Source organism: Cylas formicarius, unplaced genomic scaffold, assembly GCF_029955315.1.
Source record: "Cylas formicarius isolate icCylForm1 unplaced genomic scaffold, icCylForm1.1 PGA_scaffold_6__28_contigs__length_40554024, whole genome shotgun sequence".
In the NCBI taxonomy this organism is placed as follows: Eukaryota; Metazoa; Arthropoda; class Insecta; order Coleoptera; family Brentidae; genus Cylas; species Cylas formicarius.
Window position 1 is genome coordinate 22157454 of NW_026844347.1, and position 23165 is coordinate 22180618.

General features: G+C 33.9%; 1 protein-coding gene across 2 annotated transcripts in view; it reads right to left on the bottom strand.

Moving 5' to 3' along the window:
- Nucleotides 1–23165, bottom strand: part of LOC132702933 (RNA-binding protein Musashi homolog Rbp6) — an 838217-nt gene that overhangs the window by 265760 nt on the left and 549292 nt on the right. For both annotated transcript variants that reach the window (XM_060671809.1, XM_060671808.1), the window contains one exon: nucleotides 22532–22624. In XM_060671809.1, the coding sequence (XP_060527792.1) occupies nucleotides 22532–22624 (93 nt within the window). The remainder of the gene's footprint in view (nucleotides 1–22531; nucleotides 22625–23165) is intronic.

Consider the following 23165-nt stretch of genomic DNA (forward strand, 5'->3'; position numbering starts at 1 on the left):
GAAGTACCTACACGCAGAAAGTATTTACGAAGACGAAGACAAAAAAGCGCAAAAGTTTGTCCCATTGTTGTTTCTCAAATGTATTTTTGTTTTCTGTTCGCCCTTGCTGCTTAGCGCAAAAAAACTCGTAAAATACGATGTAGGCATTCCGGGGATAACGGAAAAAAGCTGAGCGGTTTGTATTTGTCTTCATTACGCGAGGTTTCATTTTTGTTAGAATAAATCTCCCCGGCCCGAAAGGGAGGGAATGAACACCGACGGTAATATAATTCTAATGGAGAATTTTGCTTACGCAAGAGGGAAACAATAGCGCCTTGTATTGCTTTTCCCATTTTCGCAAAGAATTGAACAAATTAATCGCGGGGAAATCATTGCTGATAAGGCAATCCTAAGTCTTGAGGATCGGCAACAATGACATTATAATTACACTTATTTAATGTTATTTTATTTATTAATTCATAAACGACTGTTTTGATTGAGATTTTTTAACTAATTCGAAATTAAAAATCCCCTTCTAAAAATCTGATAATCTACGTTCTCTCAAATCGTTAGAGTCCATTTTGGGATTAACCTGTTTTACTGTTTATTGTATGGTTCTTTCTAGATTAAACTCTCAGCTCTTAATTAATTATAGTACGTCAATGTGATTTCAGTCAGTGCTGATTATTCCAGTATGACCTTATCTAAACCAAACACCACAAAACAATACAGGCTAGTCTTCCTATTCGGACACACCCAACCTGAATTGGTCTTTGTTATCGATGCAATGATGACCCGAAATAGAATAGAATAAATTTATTGACTATTTTTGCATAAGGCATATTATATCAAGTCAAAAGAATTTAAACATACCGCTAACCTCGAGTTAGTTAGTTGTTTTAAAGTTGGGTTTACCTATGTTTCAAAGATGATTATTGTGACTAAACCATCCTTCAGTTATATCTAGAAACTTTGTCTGAAGTATCAGACAAAGTTTCAATACCGCCGCTATATTGTACAAATGTCATGTTATCCGCAAACCGGGTACATTTTATGGAAATCATATTATGACTCGAGTCACTCATATATACAACAAACACAAGTGGAGCCAAAATGTGGCCATGGGGTTTTAGTTCCCCATCATGTGAAAGTTGGTTCATTCGTTCGCTAGTTATTTTTCAGATGCTTTAGAGAACTTTCGAATCCACGCTTCTTCTATCATAGTGTTCTACTTTATTTAATAAACTAAAAATTTGTAGTCGAAGGTATTGGTCAAGTCGCAATGATGTGCATCCCCATATAACAAGCCCTAAATTACACCCTTTGCCTTTGTCGTAGAATGAATATCCTGAAACCAAAGTAGTCCTGACTCAATAAATTAAGCTTTTCAAAAAATACTAAAATCTGTCTTATTAAATTATATTCTTATCATTTAATAACTATTATCTTTCTAAATAAAGTGAGCATGGGATGGGAAGCAAATATTATAATTTAGGTATTTCTTAGCTGCTGTTTCGTTTGCCTGGCTCACTTTTTTATTTTTGTGGTGATTAAAAGCCTGCGTCCGTTTAGGGATTTCATCGATTTTAAGTGTCGAATCTAATTTGGGTGTAGATCAAAATAATTTTAAAAAATGAAATCGCATTCTACTCGTTAAAAATTCTAGAGTTTTATGTCTCGCTTGATAATTTCCCATTGGAACGCTACGATTAAAATTTAGCGTATTCGGAAGAAATTCGAGAGCCAAAGCACCGAGTCCCGTAGAGATGCAAAAACCTTTTAATATTAAAATAACTGTCTCGTAGATGAAAACGTTCATGCTCCGAATTGCGATGAATATTTCAATTGATATACCTGCTTAGGGGGCACGTAACTATAACAGCAGAGAATGTGGTGTAACATCTACGTAGAAAAATTGGTGTGTGATATTTGCAGTTAAGGAATCGTTGGAATATGCAAAGAGAGTACTACAATTTTGTTCTTCTTTATTATTTTAGCGCTTCTCGCAAACCTGCTTTCGGATATTATCAACGATAAAAACGCCAATTCTCGCGAAGCCGAATGCACTGTAGCAGGGTAAACTTGTTTGAGCAAATTATACTAATCCAAATAAACTTAACATTTTTTGACTACTGCAAAAATTGTCCGAAAAATCATTAAGCTTTAAAATTGTGTTTTCTTTCTGAAAATTATCTAAAAAAAAAGAATAAAGAAGATAAAGTTCAACAGATTTTCAATAATTTACCTGGGAATATTGTTGCCTCCTTTCTGCATTCCTGCTAGATTATCTACTTTTTTTTAACTCTGACGATATATATATATATATATATATATATATATATATATATATATATATATATATATATATATATATATATATAGTTGAAAAATATGCTTTTCTTGGATCCTTGTATATTTTTTATAGGTTGATTCTTAGGGTTTGGTCCACAGTGAACAAAACTTATTGAAAGATAAAAAAGTGTTAAATCACCCCCACGCCTAATTGAAAGACATTCAGGAACGGATAAAATATCAAATAATGTCCGAATACTTTTAGGGCATATATTTCAAAAAAGTGATAAAACATGGTTGAAATTAAAAAAAAATGCTTTGTCTTCTTTACCACTGTGTATAACAAAAATTGTAAAATTTGAAAATTTCTGCAAATAATACGTCAGTTTTAGACTCTCTTTATCTCAACGTCCAGCCAGTGTTTTTTAATATTAAACATTATGTGAAAAGTGAAAACTTGGTTCCACCCACAGTTTCTGTTGTATTTAGGATTCTGAAATTGACTGGTCAAATTTTGTTTGTGTCAATTGACCGGTCAATTGAATTGACCGAAATAATTTTAAAAATACCATGAAATTTATATTTATTTTTTATTATTGTGAGTTACGTCGCTGTCGCGTCGTTCTGGGAACCAAATGGAGTCGATATTATTGGGATTCCCCGAATCGCTTAGTATCGTATTCGGATATTCCTCGAAGAGGATTATAGGTAAATTGCACATCACAGGCGCATAATAACTTATTATAAAATACATATTATTATTAACTTATGATAGGTAACACTCTATAATTGCATTGTTATGTTATTTAAAACATTTTTTGCTATGTCAATTAAGAAGTGGTCATTCAGATAACAGATATAGGAAATATCTGTTTTACACTAAATCGTAGCACTTGTGAATCGTTTTAACAATTTACTCACTCGTTTTTTTAGCACTAAGAAAATTTTGTTGTGCCAAATAAGACACCGTATTTATAAATGAGCAAATTTACCGCTTTGGTCGTCGAGATGCCAATAATAGGAGTCGCATTTTAAAAAAACTTACTGACCTTTATCTCTAAAACCATTTGTTGCAAATACCTAATAAAAACATCACACTTGGTGTTTTTCCAATAATCTCCAATCCAGCCGATGCTCCAAATACAATTTAACGCGGTACGTAACCTTTGACGTATCTAATTTCGTAACCCATAACTCAGCGTAGGATGGGCATCACTCGACAATTTCCGTTAATTTTTCAATGTCTCGGCTTTCCGTCAGATTATACCCCAGGAATATAAGTAAACAAATCCCCTTTTGTCACGACTATCGCATCGCTTTTCCTCCCCTACCTTCCCGCCGCGAAAGAAATAAGGGCGCGTTCGTCAATACGGTAACCTTATTTTGCGTTTCCCTTTCTATTTCTAGGGCAATAAAACCGGTGGCGACAGCAGGGGGAGTATCGAAGACGTTTTTCCTTTCCGAGATTTATGGACGACTAGATCGGATACGTTCGGACAGATTGGTAATGCGGAAATAGATAAAAAATAATGCGATTTCCTGGTTTTTGTTTTATCGTCAAATGATCGATTACGAGGTAGGAACTTTTCTAATTAACGATCACAAATTAGAAAATCAGATATTGCATAGATTGTCATTTGGTCGACCAGTAAATAAGGAAGTTTGAAAGCATCTCCAGGACGGAAGTCTGTTGTCCGTTAGTTATTATACAAGGCATTTCAGAATTCAGTATAAAGATTTTAAGGAAATACTTTTTACTTTGGAAGAAGGCTTTTTTACTATAAAGATGTGCTCGTAAATCCTCTGTGTGGTAAACGGAATTTGAGTCACGAGTTTATTTGGCACGAGCAGAGCGCAGGAAGGACTTAAAAAACCGTGCGCTAATTCCGAAAACATTCGATTGCTCCCAAACCCGTGCATAATATCCCGGAAATGTGCAAAGTGGCTCGCATCCGTGGGATATAAAACTGACGTGTTAAAACCGTACCTACACATCTAGAAAAATATAATTAGAAATATTGTAAAAGTATTTTGTATAGGGAGTCACATATTCCAAGTATTGTTTCAACAAATTCGCAATTTAACTAATGGTACATCTGTGTGACAATCGATGTTCGCAATTATCAGCAGCACACAGTTACTTGAAAGAACCTCTTTTGGATTTAGAATTTTTAAGGTAAATCATTTTTTTCAATAAATATTGAACTTAATTTGCAACGTTTTGCTATTGGACACAAAACAAGTGCATCATTTCCCCCTAGCAATATCTCTTAACGCGCAATATTCTCTCCGACGTGTATATAGCAGGTACAAAATCCTAAATGTATTTTACTGACTTTTTCTAGTTGAAGATTATTATTAAGAAAACGATGGCAGCAACAAAATAAATCTTTAGTTGGCAGAATTATAAATAAAACATAATTTTGCTTCATTTGGTGAATGTGTATTTGATTTGATTTTACGCACACCTACTGCGCAACGATACTAGAGTTAAAGAATATCCTACTTGGATAATGCACATTCGGTATTAACAAATTACCATAGTAGGTCATGAACTTATTAAAACTTATAACGCTGAACTATCACTCTAGATGTCTGAGTTATGTTTGTTTTTGATTGCGAAATATCGTAATAAATATAGTATATTTTAAGTTATTATATTTCTCTTAAAGAGGAACATAGTTTTAAATAAATGTAAAAATTATGCATGTTTTTATATAAATGCTTCTGATTTTAAAACTTTTAGAGTTTACTTGAAATATATTTTTTCTAAATTTCTCTCGATATTAAAATAAAAGGAAAAAAAGGATTTTCTCATTCTCATACAAACTTGAAATTTACGATTTAAACCACAACAAATCACAAAATAATATGCCTTTACTGACCGTTCTTTGACTATTAGAATGTCTAACGAAAGGATTTAATGCAATCTTTGAAAAATCCTGGATCACTCATTCTTACGTAAACTGGTTAGGTAGAGTTTCTCAAGTAAATCCAATTTTTTTTTGTTTTTGGAAGATGAAGACCATATAAGGATTATTTTCACGGGCCTTGTACGAGTTGTGTTCAAAAAGTAAAGTGACTTCTAAGTTTTATCAAAAAGTATTTATTTATCACAATTAATGTTGTCCCCTTCTAAGAAACCCCCCCCCCTACCCTAGATATAGTACACTTTTGCCAACGTTTTTTCCAATACCCGAAACACTTCTGGTAATCACTTTCTCGTATCGCTTTGAGTTCTTCCAGTGTTTTTTTATCTCTTCAATCGTTCCAAACTTCCTTTCTTTCATGAGTTTTGTAGCAGGAAGCCATATCCGGTGAATATAGTGGCTGAGGCATGATTGTGGTTTGGTTTCTGTTTTGTCAGTTGTTCCGGATATTGCTTCTAGCAAACGGCGCATAACTTCAAGTTAATATTCTATATTGACAGTACGACCTGGTGGTAAGAACTCTAGATGTACTACGCCACGATAATCAAAGAAAACTAACCTTGACATTTCTTTAAACTTGGGGTGCTTTTTCAGGTCTTGGCGTTTCTCGCTTTGGTTTCATCATTGGCGATGCTCATTCGATGGCGCTTTTGTTCAAAATTAAACAACGGAGAAAGTTGCATGGCACGAGCTAATAGAGATGCCGACGCCTTCAACCACTTGCGTAATAGTGATTCGACGATTTTTGAACACCATTTGTTTCACTTCTTCAACACTTTCATCAGTTATTGACGTCCTGGGGCGTCCAGAGCGAGGTTCGTCATCGGCGTCTTGTCGGCCACCTTGTACCACTTATAAACTTATAAACATTTTTTTTGCTTAAAGTAGATTCACCATATGCCGTTGTCAACATAGTGAAGTGTTTTGCAGCACTCTATTCCACTTTTTACACAAAATTTTATGCAAGCACAAATCGCCGAGCGCACAAAACATGTCTCACAAAAAAGTAAACGTGCAAATTGGCTGAAACTGTGAATATATGCTATACACATGTGTTCCAACATAACAAAAAAAAATATCGAAGATCGGATGTACGTAGCCCTCCCAATGACAAAAGTTATCTTACACACACACACCTCGTATAACTGTGATTTTGGTAATTTTTTAATGATTTACACATTTTTTAGTCTTATGATCAATTATAAAGTGTTGTCTTACTGGATAGTTTGATTTTGACTGGACTATGAACTGCAACGGATAGATTTAAGTGGATTTACTAAAAAAAAGGGGAAGATGTCTCCATTTTTACCTCACAGTGAAGAAGACAGATCAGTGCTTCCTCAACTGTGTCGCTTCTTTTATAATTTACGCTTTTTACTTCGGTGTTCAGAATTGAAATTTTGAAAATATATATGAAAAGAATGATGAAGATGAAGTTCGCCTAGTTTCACGTTGACATTACATAGTTGTCGTGTGTCAAGATCGTCTTAAATCATCTTCCGTTTTCGACTCAAACATCTATTTAATAAACCAATTAACCAAAGTCAGCGGTCCTTAACTAACAAAGCAAAATACTTCGACGGCGGCGACGACGCCGAGTGGGGGCCAAATGGCAATGGGGAACGCCCGAGTATATAGTAGACCGGCGGTCGTCGTTTCTACGCGCCAGATGTGTTTTCTAGCATGCAGGTGCTGAAGATAAATGTCTCGCCGCCGATTATTATTTACTTGAGGGCCGCTCCCATAGCATCGCGTCTATCGATTTGACCTATAGCTACCCCTCGCGGTTGCGGGAGTGTGCTTCGGTCCCCGATTTTAGATGCCGTATGTTCTGGGTTTTTGGGTTATTGTATTTGGGTCGTTAAATATAGAAAAGCTAGTTGGTTAGCTAAGTTAAATTGGTTTGTTTTCGGTTAGTATTTTCCAGAACGCACCTTTCCGCACACCTGAAAAAAAAAATCGACAGTTTTAAGAAAGTTCAAAGAAATATAAAAATGTAATAATTGATACGTTTTCAAATGTACATCATGTAAGAATTCTGTTTCCTTTTTCCAAAATTAAACCGAAGCCCGAAATTAAAACCAAACAAATGCAATTTATGAAATTAAATGTAATATTTATTGTAGACTGGGAAAATATTTACCATAGCAATACAGCAATAACGCAGCATCATAACAATTAAATAAACAAGCCTTTGCTGTTTGAAAGTCTGTATATACGCACTAGAAAATAGCCATTGAGCGGGTATATACAGGGTGACACAAGAACGTCGGAACACTATACAACTTTTAAACGGCTTGAGAAAGCAATTTGAAATTTGGAATGGTTAATATAGGCTGAATGTCCAATTGTTTAACAATAAGTAGTCAATGCTTGCTCTTCCGGTTTGAGCGGAAACGACAGACAAATTTTAAATGGCACAATCTATTTTTTTTTTGCATTTTTTGATTCAAGAGATCATTCTACGTAGGATAGGATGGTTTTTCTTTTTTTTTTTTGTTTTTTTTTTAATTTTTACGTCGACGTATCCCGCAACATTGATTTTCATTACTTCACTTAAAATAAAATTATCAAGTCGATTATTTTGTGGATTTCTCGTTTTCAATTCCAGCTTTCTAAAGAAAGAATTTGCAGGAAGGCGACGTCCCGGATAGCGGGCTGCATACAATGCGCGGGCCTGTCGAGAGTTTTTCTCCATTCCCCGTACATAAGAAACATATCAACTTTTTCTCCATTTGTAAATTGAATATTGTTTTCCAAAATCGATAATCAGATAAAAATGTATAAACTGTCAGAATTTTCAATCATGCCTACTTGATGATGAATAGAAGCAAGCCACCTAAGTAATATCTTGTTTTTATAAAAATGTATTTACTTATCTGGTTTTTTCCTCCCTGTGAGCTTATTTTTTAACGGATTTTGAAAATTTTGGTGTCAGAATGTTGAAAAAAAGTACCGGTTTTGAAAAGTTTTTGTTCCCACTAGGGTGCTCTTTGAAGAAACTAGGTTATCCTAAAAAATTAATGGTTCATTAAATTGAATGCTATTTGCCATTAGACAGGTAAAGAAAAGTTTTATTTACAACTTTTCCCATGATCGGGTGACTCGGTTAATAGTGTTTATCATGGTCACAGCCTTTTAGACACAATTTTCAAAAATTAAATAAAAATTTAAAAAAAAACAAAAACAAATAGAAAAACAGTCCGATCCTACTGAATCAAAAAATGCGAAAAAATATAAGTTGTGCTATTTAAAGATTAATTTAATTTAAAGATAATTAGACATTCAGCCTATATTAATTCATCCAAATTTCAAATCGCTATCTCAAGCAGTTTGAAAGTAATAGAGTGTTTCAACTTTCTTATGTCACCCTGTATATACCCGCTCAATGGCTATTTTCTAGTGCGTATATACAAACTTTCAAAAAGCAAAGAGTTGTTTATTTAATTATTATACTGCTGCGTTATTGCTGTATTGCTATGGTATATATTTTTTTACCAATCTACAATAAATATTACATTTAATTTCATAAATTGCATTTGTATGGTTTTAATTTCGGGCTTCGGTTTAATTTTGGAAAAAAAAGAATTCTAACATGTAGACGATGTACATTTAAAAGCGTATCAATTATTATATTATAATATTTCTTTGAATTTTTTTAAACTATCGATTTTTTTTAAGTGAGATAAAAATAGTCTTATTATCAATTATTTTTCCTTTGAATTTACTGCAAGGGGCGTTCTGGAAGCTACTAACCAAAAACAATTAAATTTAACCACAATCAACTAACCAATAAATTACTATATTTTAATATTTCTTTGAATTATTTCTCCTTTGAATTTGCTGCAAGGCTAACCAACTAACTTAGTTAATTCTTTTATACATTTAACGACTCAAATACCCACAACGTACGGAACCTAAAATCGGGGACCGAAGCGCACTCCCGCAAATCGCGATAGGTCAATTCGATAGAGACGCGAAAGTGATTGCATTGATTACATATTGTCAAAAAATTGGACATTCAGTCTACGTTAACCCTTCCAAATTTCAAATCGCTATCTCGAGCCGTTTAAAAGTTATAGAGTGTTCCCACTTTCTTATGTCACCTGGTATATTTTTATGTAGCTATACGACAACCTCCTTTTACTTTCGGGAAAATGCATTTCAAACGCCGCAAGACACATGCGTTTATCCTCTAAATGTCACAATTAATTAAGATTTATTGTTAAACCCAATTTTTGTAACACTCCTGCCATTGTACAGTAATCAGAAAATATTTTAGGTGGCTTGGAGCCACCGCGTAGTATCGGTAGTACATAGTGCATAATAAATATATGCACAACATCCCACGAAGTGACAAACATACCAAACGGCATTCATTTTACAACACTTAACTTTACATTACATTAATTACATTACTTAACTTACTTGAAAAAAGTTTTAAAAACAATTGGATCAAAAAAAAAGAATTTAAAAAGTGAAAAGTAATTAAAATAGGGAGAATGGCTTTACCAACCATAATATGTTAAAAAGTAAAAACTATATTACCAAATTACAAAGAAATATTTAAATTGGGAGGGAGTGTTGCAGCTAAAGCAGCGCTTAAACTGGGTTTCTTGGAAACTGAGAACAGTTTCTGATGGCGAATGGCAGAATGAAGCGAGTAATTTTTTAGTTCAAATTAAGAGCATTTCAACCGTTAGCGTAAAGTGATGACTCTTGGACGCATTCAGCAACATGATCCACCTTGGTAATATTACAAGAGAATCTGAAACAAGCAGTTTAAAGATGCTAAAGGCCAAGTAAAACCAGCTAATAAACTACATTGAAATATTAAATATTGGGCAGTATTAGACAACCCTCCAGTTTTAACTTGATTAACAGAGCATCGGTCGGTATCTTTTCATGTGCAACTTATATTTAGTTTTGTTAGTTTGTTCCTTTGGTATCTTGTTTATAGAATCTTTATATTAATGCTAATTGGCAATTCGAAATTTCCTTTATTTTACATTTCACCGTCACTTGGAGTAAACAACCTATTTTCAATATTATTATTCTTATTATTAATATTATTCTTCCTATTATTATTATTATTCTTATTATTATTATTATTATCACTTTTAGATTTACTAACCAAAACTAACCCAATGGATGTGGTTTTGGACCAGTCTGGAATCAGATATTTTATATTTCAGGAAGACTCGCATTCCCATTGCTGTATCTACAAAAGCAGATGCGGAAACTTTAATATTATGATTTTAATTCAAATGCGAAAAGCAAAAAGCGGAATTGAAAAAAGTGCACGCCGCCGCGGCATCCGATCCTCGTACTCGTACAGCGACGAATATGGGCAATGCCGTATCGTCTTCTAGATTTCATTTTGCCGCTTGTGACTACATATTATGTTATATCTGTCCGCCTCACTGAACCTGGCTGGCTTATTGCAGATTCGAAAGAATGTCACCGATGAAAAGGAGAAAACGGTGTGTGGAAGAGACTTGGGAAAATTGCTTTTGGAACCACAAAACGGATCTGATTCCTTGCATAATGCTCTGCAGAGATAATTTTTTAATATGGAAGGTGTATAAGAAATTTTCCCTATTGGAAAACCTCAACCAAATATACATAAAGGTGGTTTTTGACACACGTAACAGGAAACCGCATTAAATATTTTGGCTTCAAATAATAGAAGAGTTTTTTGGAATTATTCCTACTTTCGGATTAGTTTTCATTGGGTCCCAGTAAATTGTGCACAGACTTTTAACATCTGATTTAATAAGAACTAATGAATTATCCAGCTTACTATATTTCTTGCTGGGAATTTGTTCAAAATAGTTGACACGGTTGTTTTTTAACTAATGAGATCAATTGGCCGTTTAATTTTTAAATAAAATATGTAAATTTAAATTGTAGGGAGGTGATTTTTCCGGTGTCTCATTGATCGAAAGAGTCTTGGTTAAAAAAACGAATCATTCTCCAAAATGGAAACATAATATGGTTACAAGAGCATATTTACAAGTTATGCAAAAAAAATCGGATTCACTAATATAAGTGCAGTAAAACTAATTTCGCCATAAGTTATATTGCAAGTGTAATAAAGAAAGATCTCGGACATTCCGTTCCCAGTGCGAAACTCGAAAAATAGTGGAAACAAGGGCAACATTTATTGCCGCCCCATTTAGGAGGATGAAAACAGGAAAGACGGACAGTGATAACCTTCTAGGGGTGACACGTTGAGTCGGAATAATCTCGGAGTAGGCCCGTATAGATGCCAGTAAATCCAACCGATCTAGTGGAGGCGGACACCAGCCACAGTTTCGGGACCCTTAAAACGGGACCTAAGTCACTAGGATACAAGACAGAGAATTGATGCGAGAGGCGACGAGAATGTCAACTCTAATTATTTTCCGAGATAAGGGTATGACGAATCTAAGTGGATAATAAAGTTTGGAAAAGGGATTTTAGGCAAATGGCGCTTTGTCTACAGCGAAAACGTTTTTTCTAATTTCGACCACATTATATTCCTCCGTGTGAAGAAAATTACATTTTAGGGAGGTCAAACACTATTTGCAAATCCTGACTAGGGGAACGATCAACTCATTTGCGTAAATACTCTATTGGGTGTTCAGGAATAGAAATGTAGTAGATAATGATATGCCGTTAGTTAAAACACTTCAAGAAAATTAAATTAATTCACCATAAATAAGACTCAGAAAGAATTCTAGATCTTATCTCTCCTTAATTTATCTCAAAACAGGTCTTGGTTTGCCCTACTCATTCCTTTGATGACCTACCTCACGGACGCTGCAGGTAGGTGGTGTCTGCCTGTATACCTGAAGAAGTAGTCTTCCTCCAGGTTCTGTGTTTGGTTATAGATAATGATATTACAGGTTTAATTTATTGTTCTAATGTCTAAGCCCTTTTAGACTTTTCTTAGCTTTAAGAGGTTTATTATTGATTTTTTCGCGATTACAATCATAACATCAGTTTAAGTGAGATTTAATTTTAGTTCTAATTTTTCTTCCTCCATGAACGTTAAACAGCCACGGTGGGAGATCACATCCATGATTCATACCATTCCTTGCTTAAAAAATGTTCGGTGCATTAGTGTGCAGTCATTCTCCAAAGCTATAGGTACGTTTATATAGCTAATGGAAAATTGCCCAAATCAAAAACAAATCTCAGCAAATAGTCTAAGTCTACTGGTAATGATTTAACTGATAATTTTAGGTACTAATGAAATAATGCTATAGCTACTACAGTCATTCTTATTCATCTGCTCAAATTTTTATTATTATTATTATTATTATTATTATTACTAAGAATAAAGTGCAGAGGAAAACCTATTATGCACATTGATAGTTAGTAACACAGCACATATAGTAAACATTTAGTTATTGCTGTGAAACAATACACTGTCCAAGCGACGTTTCAATACAGACAAGTTCGGCGCACACACAACTTCTGGGGGTAAACTGTTCCATTAATTGAAAGTCCTGTTACTTATAAAATGCAGGCGATGTTTCCCTCCAGAAATTACCGTTAAGCCATGGCTACTGAAAGTTTCTTTTTTTTATACGTTTTGAGGCGACTTCGACCTTCGAAGATGTTTCACAACACTATAGTCTAAACATGTTATACTAGAGTGCATTGATATAATGCTAATTAATTCTTCAATTTATCAAATTTCAACGGGACCAAATTCGAATTTTTCTTTTCAAAGAATTTCTAATCAGTTCCAAGAAAGAGCATTGTCATCAATGTGGCAATGTCTGGCGCTTTATTCGCATTTTTTTTATGCCTTACGTGTTGCATCTAAAAACGTTCTTTGGCAAGTAACACTTATAATTAGGCGAAAGTCCCGAATAATTCCTTCGGAAAAACTTCCGGCAACTTTTAAATTATGCACCAACTAAATCCCCATTAGGAAAGTGCCTTTTCAAGTTGTCCTGGGGCCATTAAAACAAATTTACCAGTTCCCGAGTGACCTCGACTAGTTTCCGGATTAAGGGAAAAATCCCCTTAGGCCTGTTAATATGGAAATGACATAACATCGATTTAACCGCCTCTTCTTAAACTCTTTCCGTTGTTCCTAACGAATAGCTAAAGCTTGAATCCAGATTCGTAACTTTAATTAGATGAGGTGACTGGCGTAATTGCGGCAATAAAATTGGTAGTCACGACTAAACTGCTTATCGGCCGGGTAAAGGATATTTCCGAAGCAGAGCTATGTAAGTTCAGGAAAACTTTTCGAGATTGCTTTTTTGGGCAGGAGTTATGAGTAACAAAATCTGATAATTGCGAGCTCTGCCAATGCTTTCTTGGCCTATTCCGCGCAGCTGTATTAAAACTGCGCGTTTTATTGGGCGATTACTGGAGTATAGCAGCCTGAGCATTACATGGGTGGCGTAAGCCGCAAGAAATAAAGGTGAATGATAAAAAAAACAGCGACAAGGGGAAACCCTCACGCACTACGTGTCACCTACAACTGGATAGAATAGATACGATTATGCCACTCGGCAACTATTGAGTCCTTGGTAAGTGTTTTTAAGATTCAGAATCTAAATAAATTAGATCAATAAAAGTGTTTTTGATTTCAAGTAACTTTAACAATTATTAAGGCTGAAAAAATATTTGTGGTAGAAAAAGACTAGAACTTGTATGACACATTATGTTGGTATAACCATGCAGATTGTCTTTTTTGGAGCAAAGATATGATATGATTGAATGAATGATCGGCGCAGAAGTGTTCCGCATTTAGATTTTGACGAGCACTGTTAGTGCTCACTACGATACTCACGTAGTCCTATACTCTTTGCAAACTATATTTTAACATTTTTTAGTTGATTTGCACGATCTTCGAAGGATGAATTATAAATAATATGCAAACTTTTTAATATACCCTTCAAATTTCGTTAAACATAAAACTTAGTTTCATACAAATCAAAATTTTTAAGTTATATTTTAAATTACTTAATCTACAAAAAAAAAATAGAAATGTATGGTAATTAGGTTTAATATAGGTCTATTTACTCGATTTTTTACATCAAACTGTAACATGAACAACATATCCCAGTATACTCCCTGGAGCTCAATGTTTAATTTACACGACGTGAGCAAAAAAAAAAGTAAAAATGAATTCATTTAGTGGGCATCGTATTATCCGAATTCAGTTACTGCTGCTGTCGGTCAACTTGTCGTTATGGCATTGTGACATATTAGGGCAATTTGTTCAGGTTGTACCCAAAAATTAAATAAATGCGCCACAGCAGAAGCACAAGTTTTAGGAAAAATCTCACTCGCAACACACCGATCAGTCTAAAATCAGAGTTTAATTAAAAAAGCTCCATCTATTCAATTATTGCCGATCCATCTCTATGGAACCAATCAATTGCTATCGGGTCGCTATTGTTTCTCGCTCTGGTCCACATAAAAAATCGCTTAAAATAAATCCGCGTCAAATTAAGTCCTGACGATTTCCAGCTCATCAGCGATTCGAAGTATCAAAGGCCCGTCATTTATAACCGCCGTCTCGAAGGAGGGCGTGCATCCATCTCGTGCAGGAGATAAGCAGTCATTAGCGGCGTTTGAATTATGTAGTGTTTGCTCGGCAGGGCTGGACGAGAAACGTTTCACAATGATATGTTTTACCCCCCCATTAAATATGATTCGGTGAGTTTTGGAAGCGGAGATGAATAATTATTGATACTTTGTTGAACGATGGTTGCTACTAATTCCGAAATGTTGCGTTAATTTTGAGAATTATTATTGGTAGTTTTAGGTATTATTTCTTACCATAAGTAGATGGACAATTTTGTAATTAGCCTTAACCAGTATTTTTAGGTCTCTATAGCCGTTACGAGAAAAAAACCTCCATTTAATACAAAAAACCCAATATTCTTCCACGAAAGTAGTACCTAAAGTATTATTGACAAGAAACGATCGATGTTTGGTTTGAAAAAACATGCGCCAACGATGTTACATTTCCCAAAAAAAGGAAAACAGTTAACATAAACATAGGTCCGGAAATACTTAGTTTCCAAGATAAGGGGATAAATATCTAAAAAATGGGTGTTTACAATAAGTTGATTTATAACAATCAAACGCTAATTTTGCTTCAACTAAATTAAAATTGTGAAGTCCAGTACAGACTCGGGAGGTGCTCTAATTAACAAAAAAATCCTTTCGTGAATATTTTTTTGACACTTTTGGTCACAATAAATTTAGTTCTACAAAATTAACACATTCCTTTAGTCTCGTTGAAAATGACCGACATCAGCTGAATTGCTGAAGTTTATGACGCAAGCATTTTCGCACATTCTTTCTTTTAGTATTGAACACCCCGTCTCGTAGAAACCAAGCATCTCCGCATATTTTTCGAAGCACGCTGTTATGAAGCAATACAATGCAATGCAATACACAAGGAAAACTACGTTGATTGAAAACCACGGTGTAAACAAACTATTTTTTATTATAATTATAATAATAAAATTTACTGCGAATTTCGAACACAATTTTTATTTTTATTTTTGAAGAAATAATATTGTGCACCAAAAAATGCCTTTGAATATTTAAAATACGTGCGAAAAAAAACCTAGACTAATTAAAATTGGGAGAACAATTCACTTTTTAAAGAAATAAATTTAAGAGAAACATTTATATCGACTTATTTTCATAAATAGTGGTTTCCTATAAAATATTTTTCTCGAAGGACTTGGTTAATGTACAAAATCTTTCTTCGCAAAGTTTTTACACTAATAATTGAAATCGCAAACATGTCGCCATCCTACGTAGCACATCTTGTTATCATGGAGATCCAAATAATATATTCATAACGAGAGGAGTGAAGTCGGCGTGTAGTCATTCTTGTAATTTTCTACTTGTTACCGTAATTCATACTGCTACTTAGAATTTATTTCCCTGATATTGACAAAGTGGTGGATGCGATAAACCAAGTATAAAATACGTAATTGAGGTCATTGATAAAAATGAAAGCTTAACTACACCCTCCTAAACACGATCAATAACTACTCCCCGTTCTCCTAACTCCTGTTGAAAGGTATAAGCGATTAATTTACTCCACAAAATAATACAACTTCTCCAAAAATCATGATATAATCAATTCAGCAACACTCAACATGAGCAATAGTTATTTACTTATTTACATAACAAGGTTGTCAAATGCAAGGTTATGAGTAAATATTTTGCTTCAAGTAATTATTTTTAGCGAGAGAATACAAAATCTTAATTTATAAAACCTTACACAGAATTAATGGTAGTGATAGGTCAACACTAAAATTTATAAATAAATAATTGTTGTTGTTTTTTTATTTTATGAAAGTAAAGTACTACTTAATGAACGTTAAGTAGCGTATTTTAACAAACAGCGTAAAATGCTTTTTTATTTTTAATCCACGTGTCTTACAATGAGATGTTTAACACAAGTCTCTCTTTAAGGACATTTAATAGTGTTTATATAGTAATCAAATATTGTTTGTTTAGAAGGGATGGTCGCTTAAAACACAAAAATTAAGACGAGAAAGAATCGCTGGTATTTAAGATGAGAAATTTAAAAACGGTGGTTATATACGAGTGGTTGTTTAATAAAATGTCAGAACAAGAAGAACCTTCACCTTCTCGGTATTTTCGTGGTATCCTACAAGCAAATAAAAAAAATTGAATCTAACTAGCCGCCACGCCTTCGTCGTATTCTAATCACAAAGAAAGAGCCGCAGAAGAGTGATCCTGCTATTTAATGTTCGATACCAAAGTTATTCTAAAAGTCTAATTCTAATGAAGACGCAACTACTGAAATTAAGGAGCGGGCAAACGGAGTATTATCAAAAAGTTTCGATATTATTGTGCTTCTCGTAAAACCGTTGCGATGAGACTTAAAATTTTGTTTTTCAGGAAAGACAAACGAGCTTGTCCTCCCCCACCAGATTGCAGGAACCGAGAGCTGATGACATAAACAAACGCTTAGCCCGGAGACACCAATTTGAATCTCTAAATCGCTCCGGCAAACATTCGCATTAAATTTATATGGTTGTCAAGTGCAAGCAGCCCGCGTTTCGCCTAAGACGTACGAGAACCAGCTGGCAAACAATATCGGTTTGATTAAAACCGAAGAGACGGATCAAATGGCAAATGCCACAACAGTGCGCTCCCCATGATACTGATAACTTATATGAAAATACGGCGCATTAAATTAGTCGAATCCACTCAGCAGTTGACATAGCAATATGTTATCGACTGAAAAACAACCTGGTAATCATATTCACGTTTGATGTTGACCACCATTTTAATATGTCCATCTTATATGACATCCACGAGCAACTAAAATAAACAAGTTTGATAAAGTAATTTTAGTCACGAGTTTGATTTGGCACGAGCGGAGCGAATGATCAACAAGCGAGTGACTGAAGAAATTTATCTAAGTGCTGCTGTGTTTTTTCGTGACCATCAGAAATGCCAAATGTCAGTGTTTAACGGATCGATCGTCTTAAAGTGACACTTTTGTGAGTTTTGATCTGTACTCACCAGTATGGTGGAACAATCTTCATCGAAATATAACACTACATAAACGGTACATACGTATGATTGAAGCCTTTTGGCATTTCAATCAGCTGATGTTGCTCAAGTGCCTAGTCTAGTAATAATTTAGAGGTGCTATAAATACACACCATGATCTACTAGGTATATGGTGGTCGATAGTATGCTGAGAACACATTAATTTTTGAATAGACGATAAAAAACGCAGAGAAAGGCCATGCCATTTAATAACACCTGTCATTTTAATTAAAATTAATAAATTTAATAATTATAATAAAATTGTTGTTTAGATTCAGATATAGCATTTTTATGGCAGTGTTTTCTCAAAATTTTTAGATTAAGTGTGTGGAGATCATTTTGGCATTGTGACACATGTAAAGTTTGAATATTTATACATGAATAAAGAAATTTTAATTTTAATTAGAATTTACAAAAAAAAATGGCGCAAAGGTTATTGTGTGAAATTTTCTATAAAAATATTTATGCAGCCTAAGCCAGATGATGGACTCAATAAAGATACTTTTAGAATATCTCTGTACTTATAATTTTCATCCCTCCGGAAGTAAGGTAACAAAAATTACCAGAGTCCAAAAAATAGCTATTAAAAACTTTCTGCAATTCGTTATCATTGTGTTCCTTCCTTTCCTTAAGAGGTTTAATTTGGTTTTTGGAGTAACCAAGAACCATAGTATATTAAAATTTCCAACAAGGAACACCGCACCCCCACCTTTCTAATATTAATTAAAAAATTTTCTAAAATTTATATGCATTATTTATAAGTAGGTAGAAAACGTGGCATAATTTATTTAACAAAAAGGTTCCAAGTTAATCAGTCGCTGTATATCAGCGGAGAAACTAAAAATGAAATATATTTTCTGGAACATCAGTCGAAAGTTTAGAAGCGAAAAGTTGAAACAAACTTCCTCGGACCTTAAACTGAATCGTGTGAGTTGGGAATATTTATATAGCGCTCTTATGCCCGTACTGGGAATTTTTCCTCCCTTATTCGTCGGAATTATAAATGTAAACCCTGTTCGTACGAAACTTGTTTACGAAGTTTTCACTTTATTTGACGATAAATGACGCATTAAATATTAATAAAAGTCTGTTACGCTTTTATGCGCCCTTGCTTTATCCGATAAAGTTGTTTTGTCCCGCCAACAGCTCGATTGTTAAATTTGCGGTGCAAAACATTTTGTTTATTAAACATTGAATGTGGACATAATAGGCGTTAAACATAACAAATATTTATGTAACAGGTTATTTAACGTTAAAAGCCAAATTTCAAGGAAAATTCTGTCAATATCGCAACACTGCCTACCGCGAGATATTATTTATTACAGGTTGGGTTGTCTACTTTATAACTTTCCTAATAATTATGCTTCAAAAATTCTCATCAATTATGTAAAATGACTTTATACTATTTTAAAAATATCTCTATATATATTTCAATTAGGAGTAAATCGTTGTTTTATACGAATTAATAAATATAATATAGCGCCAGGGAAATTGTTTACGTAAAAAAAATAAATGTCTCCATTTTAGGGTAAAAATATTCGTTTTTTCTATAACATCAAATTTATAATCGGAAGTCAGAAAAATATTTCTTTAAATTGTAAACATGAATCAATTTCAAGCCTGGTATAATTTTTGTCTCTAAATTATGAGATTCTTTTAAGATTATTTATTTTAGTGTCACGAAGAATGTATTTTTTAACATGTAACTGAACATTACTTGGGTTTTGTAAACACAGAATAAGTTTAATTTTTTTGTATCTCTTAAATTTGCTTCTACTTTTAAATTACGATATTACGATTATATTATGAAATCATTTCTTTCTGTAAGATTATTTAGTGAATGCAGTAGTAGAGTAGTAATCATTGCCTCACAACGTCTACTGACCAAATAATAGCTAGTAGGAAGTAGACACAAAATCATAATTCGTTTGCTTTTCTATTCGAAATACCCCAGATTTTCGTATTAATATGAAAATAACCCCCGGCATACCGACCCGTTTTTGCCGATTTCGTAGGCCCGACGCGTGTCGGAGATCCATAAAAGGGACCCCCCGTACAGTAAAAACCAAATTGTCTTTCAATATTTTTCCCTCCAATATGAAATTTCTTTCGGCTATTATTCGTTTTCCCTGGCTGATGGCTTCCGGAACAAGGTTATTCTTTATTCATTTACTGCTGCGGGTAGATTTATATATCTACGGCTTTTTGTTCTTCGTTTTCGTTTTTAATTCCCAGCTTCGGTGTTTTTTGTGGTAGAAAATTTACCACGTTTCATAAAAATAACAACAACGAAAACAAAATTGAGGTCGCTTGCTTATACCGCCGAAGTGAAGAGCAAGACAAATTTCATTTTCCTTATTAAGAAGTGTAATTAGTGTGTGTAAGTGCGAATAAAACACAATAATTTGGGTGCCTTCAAAAACAAACATTTATTTTTCTTACTAGAATTATTAAGGATATTCTAAGATTTTTGGCTAAATATAATTTTTGAAAATAGTTTTTAATAATCGGACTTTTTTTTAAGTTTTTATTAAGTATGCATGACCGATTATTGTGTTTTATCTTTGAATTTTACGGGCTGGGGTACCAGTGATGGTAACTTCAATCGCCCCTGTCAATAACTTCTAAAGATTTTAAATATAATAGGGCATACTGCAGGGAAACGATATCATCCGTTCGTCCAGTCAATGCGGATAGTGAAAATACATATAAATTAGAAATAATCTTTTATTTTTGTAGCCCTGACTTGCAGACTATACACACACTATACAAAATATATTAATGGTTGAATACATTGCCATATATACACAGTTTTTAAAAATAAAGAATTGATTATGGTTTTTTGAGACGGGTTTGATAAGCAGTTAGTACTAAGCTTCTCTGTTTGTACTCAGGAATGGAAAGGGAATTTATAGATGTTGTTGTTACTTCAATAAGTACTGCAAAATGGCGGAGTAACAACAATACGTCTGTCATCTATAAATAGATATATATATATATATATATATATATATATATATATATATATATATATATATATATATATATATATATATATATATATATATATATATATATATATATATTTCCAGGTATCGCTGCTATTATATTTTCCACCTTTCTCTTTGCAAATAACAATGCATTCGCCACTCAATTTCGATAGTGTACAACTTTTGCTATAAAAGTTTTGCTGCCTGACATTTTCTGCTAAAACAGTAATTGTGTTGCAAATCTAGTTTTTAATACTCAAGTCTCCAAACGAATTCCATTTTTAATTTACGAAACGAAACTTTAACTATATCCGTCACGCTCTTTAGTTTGAAGTTAGGGCCATTCGTGCAGAGCAACAATGTTGTGTGTTGGATACGAAATTAGAAGGCTTGACAAAAATATGGCCATTTATGTTATATATTATGGACCGGTCATGAAGCAACACAATCAATTAAAACACTTTGCTTCAATAGGTAAATTTACATAATTTTATTCCTGGCATACCTGTTATTCGAAGAAGTTACGTGTAAAACCAGCTAAATTTCGATTTTCATTAATATGGAAGAAAAATTTACCCGAATAAGCTACCTATATTTCCAGTATTCGTCAAGTTCGGAAATAAAACAAAAGTTTAAACTGACGATCCTTAATTTATTCTAAATAAATACTGCTCATACTGGATGACTTTAAAAAATTATAATTTGCTCCCTGCAACCGTACCGCCATAAGCAAATTAAAAAAGCTAATAAACGTAAATAACTACACTTAATGTGCCGCAGCGGCGTCTGGGAGCATCTGGTTCGATACGATACCGATTATTAATTTAATTTTAACCCAGAGACGTAGGCACAGAAACGGCGGTCGGGAAATCTACGACTGTCGGAAATATTTATAGCGACTTTTTTCATTCAGTAAAGACTAATAGTTGTCTGTCGACTGCTTCAGTTAACAAACCACTCGCTGGAGACGAATGAATTAGGAGACTCGGACACTGTAATGTATTATGGTCACACAGTATTCTTGAGCTGCTCTCGGATATCACCGTCACAAGAACCAGTACAACTTCCCTTATAACGTGATCTTTAATAATCTAGATCAGTGCTTATTGAAAAGGAGCAACCGAAGAGACGATCATAATAGGAAAGCGAAAATTACCAGGAAAGAATGTTACAAAAGGAATGTGACGTTTTGTTGGGATAGGCAGCCACCGATGAAGATGCAGAGGCAGCTGAGCACATTCTGGTAAACTCTTAAGGGAAACATTCTTAGAACTAGAACACTTGATGATGGGCTTCATTTAGGAAAATGTGCCGCTAAAACATAAAACTCCAAACCGTATTAGTGATGACGAACTGGTCAAATTTTTCAATTAAATATTTTGTATACTCCTATCAAAGCTACTCTATCTTTTTCCAACAGTTTATAAATATGCGAGAAAAAGTTGTTGGATGCACTTACACGCTTGCCACCGTCCCTGAAAAACAAAAACCATTAGGCACTTTAAAGCGGTTTTATCTTCGGCCCGTTAAAAATCCTGATGCGAAGCACAAATCTATTCGATAACGGCGTAAATATGGCCCACAGCAGTGCCGTAGATAAAAAGGGCAATAACAATAACCGTTTGTTTTGAGATCCGCGGTTTGATGTTAAACGACTCTTCGTTTTTTACGTTTTGTTTGTATTTTTAAGTTTGATTTATGTGGCACTCTTTTATGGATCTATTGAAAAACTGATTTTGCCATCAACATGATAACTTAAACGGTACTTACCGGACCAAACTGTTCGAAGTAGCTTTTGACGTCTTCTAAGGTTGTGGGGGCTGATAATCCTCCCACGAATATTTTTTTCGTTCGGGTTACCATCTGGAAAGAAAAGATTTACAATTGAGAATCGTCTAGTTTTACAAAATTACAAAATCTACAAATCAACTAAAATTAACCAAAATTAACTAACTTAATTATTGTTTTCATTAGAGTGATGCGCCTTTTGGAAAGGTAAAGAATCTACGAAGTGTGCTTTCGTGCGTCATTTTTTTTTATTGAAATTTTGTTTTTTTTTTAAATCGTATTTTTTCGGTTGCGCGTTCTAGCAAAAGACAAGAGGATAAGGGAAAAAACTACTAGAATACAATCCCAAAATACAGACTCAAAGGCTAGAGGAAAAGGCACTATTAAATTCCATTAACTGCAACTGTAAATATGCCTGGTTTTGCTTCATGTTACCTACATTTCCCATCTCCTATAATACAATAGTTGAAATTTTATGAGGCCGATACCAAATATTAGAAAGTAAAAAGGTGACTTTCGTCTATAAAGTGGTGGCACCGACATTGGTTCCATGCAACACAAATTTAAGATCTTGAAATACATCTTCCATTTCAATGTCCATATGAAGTATCATCAA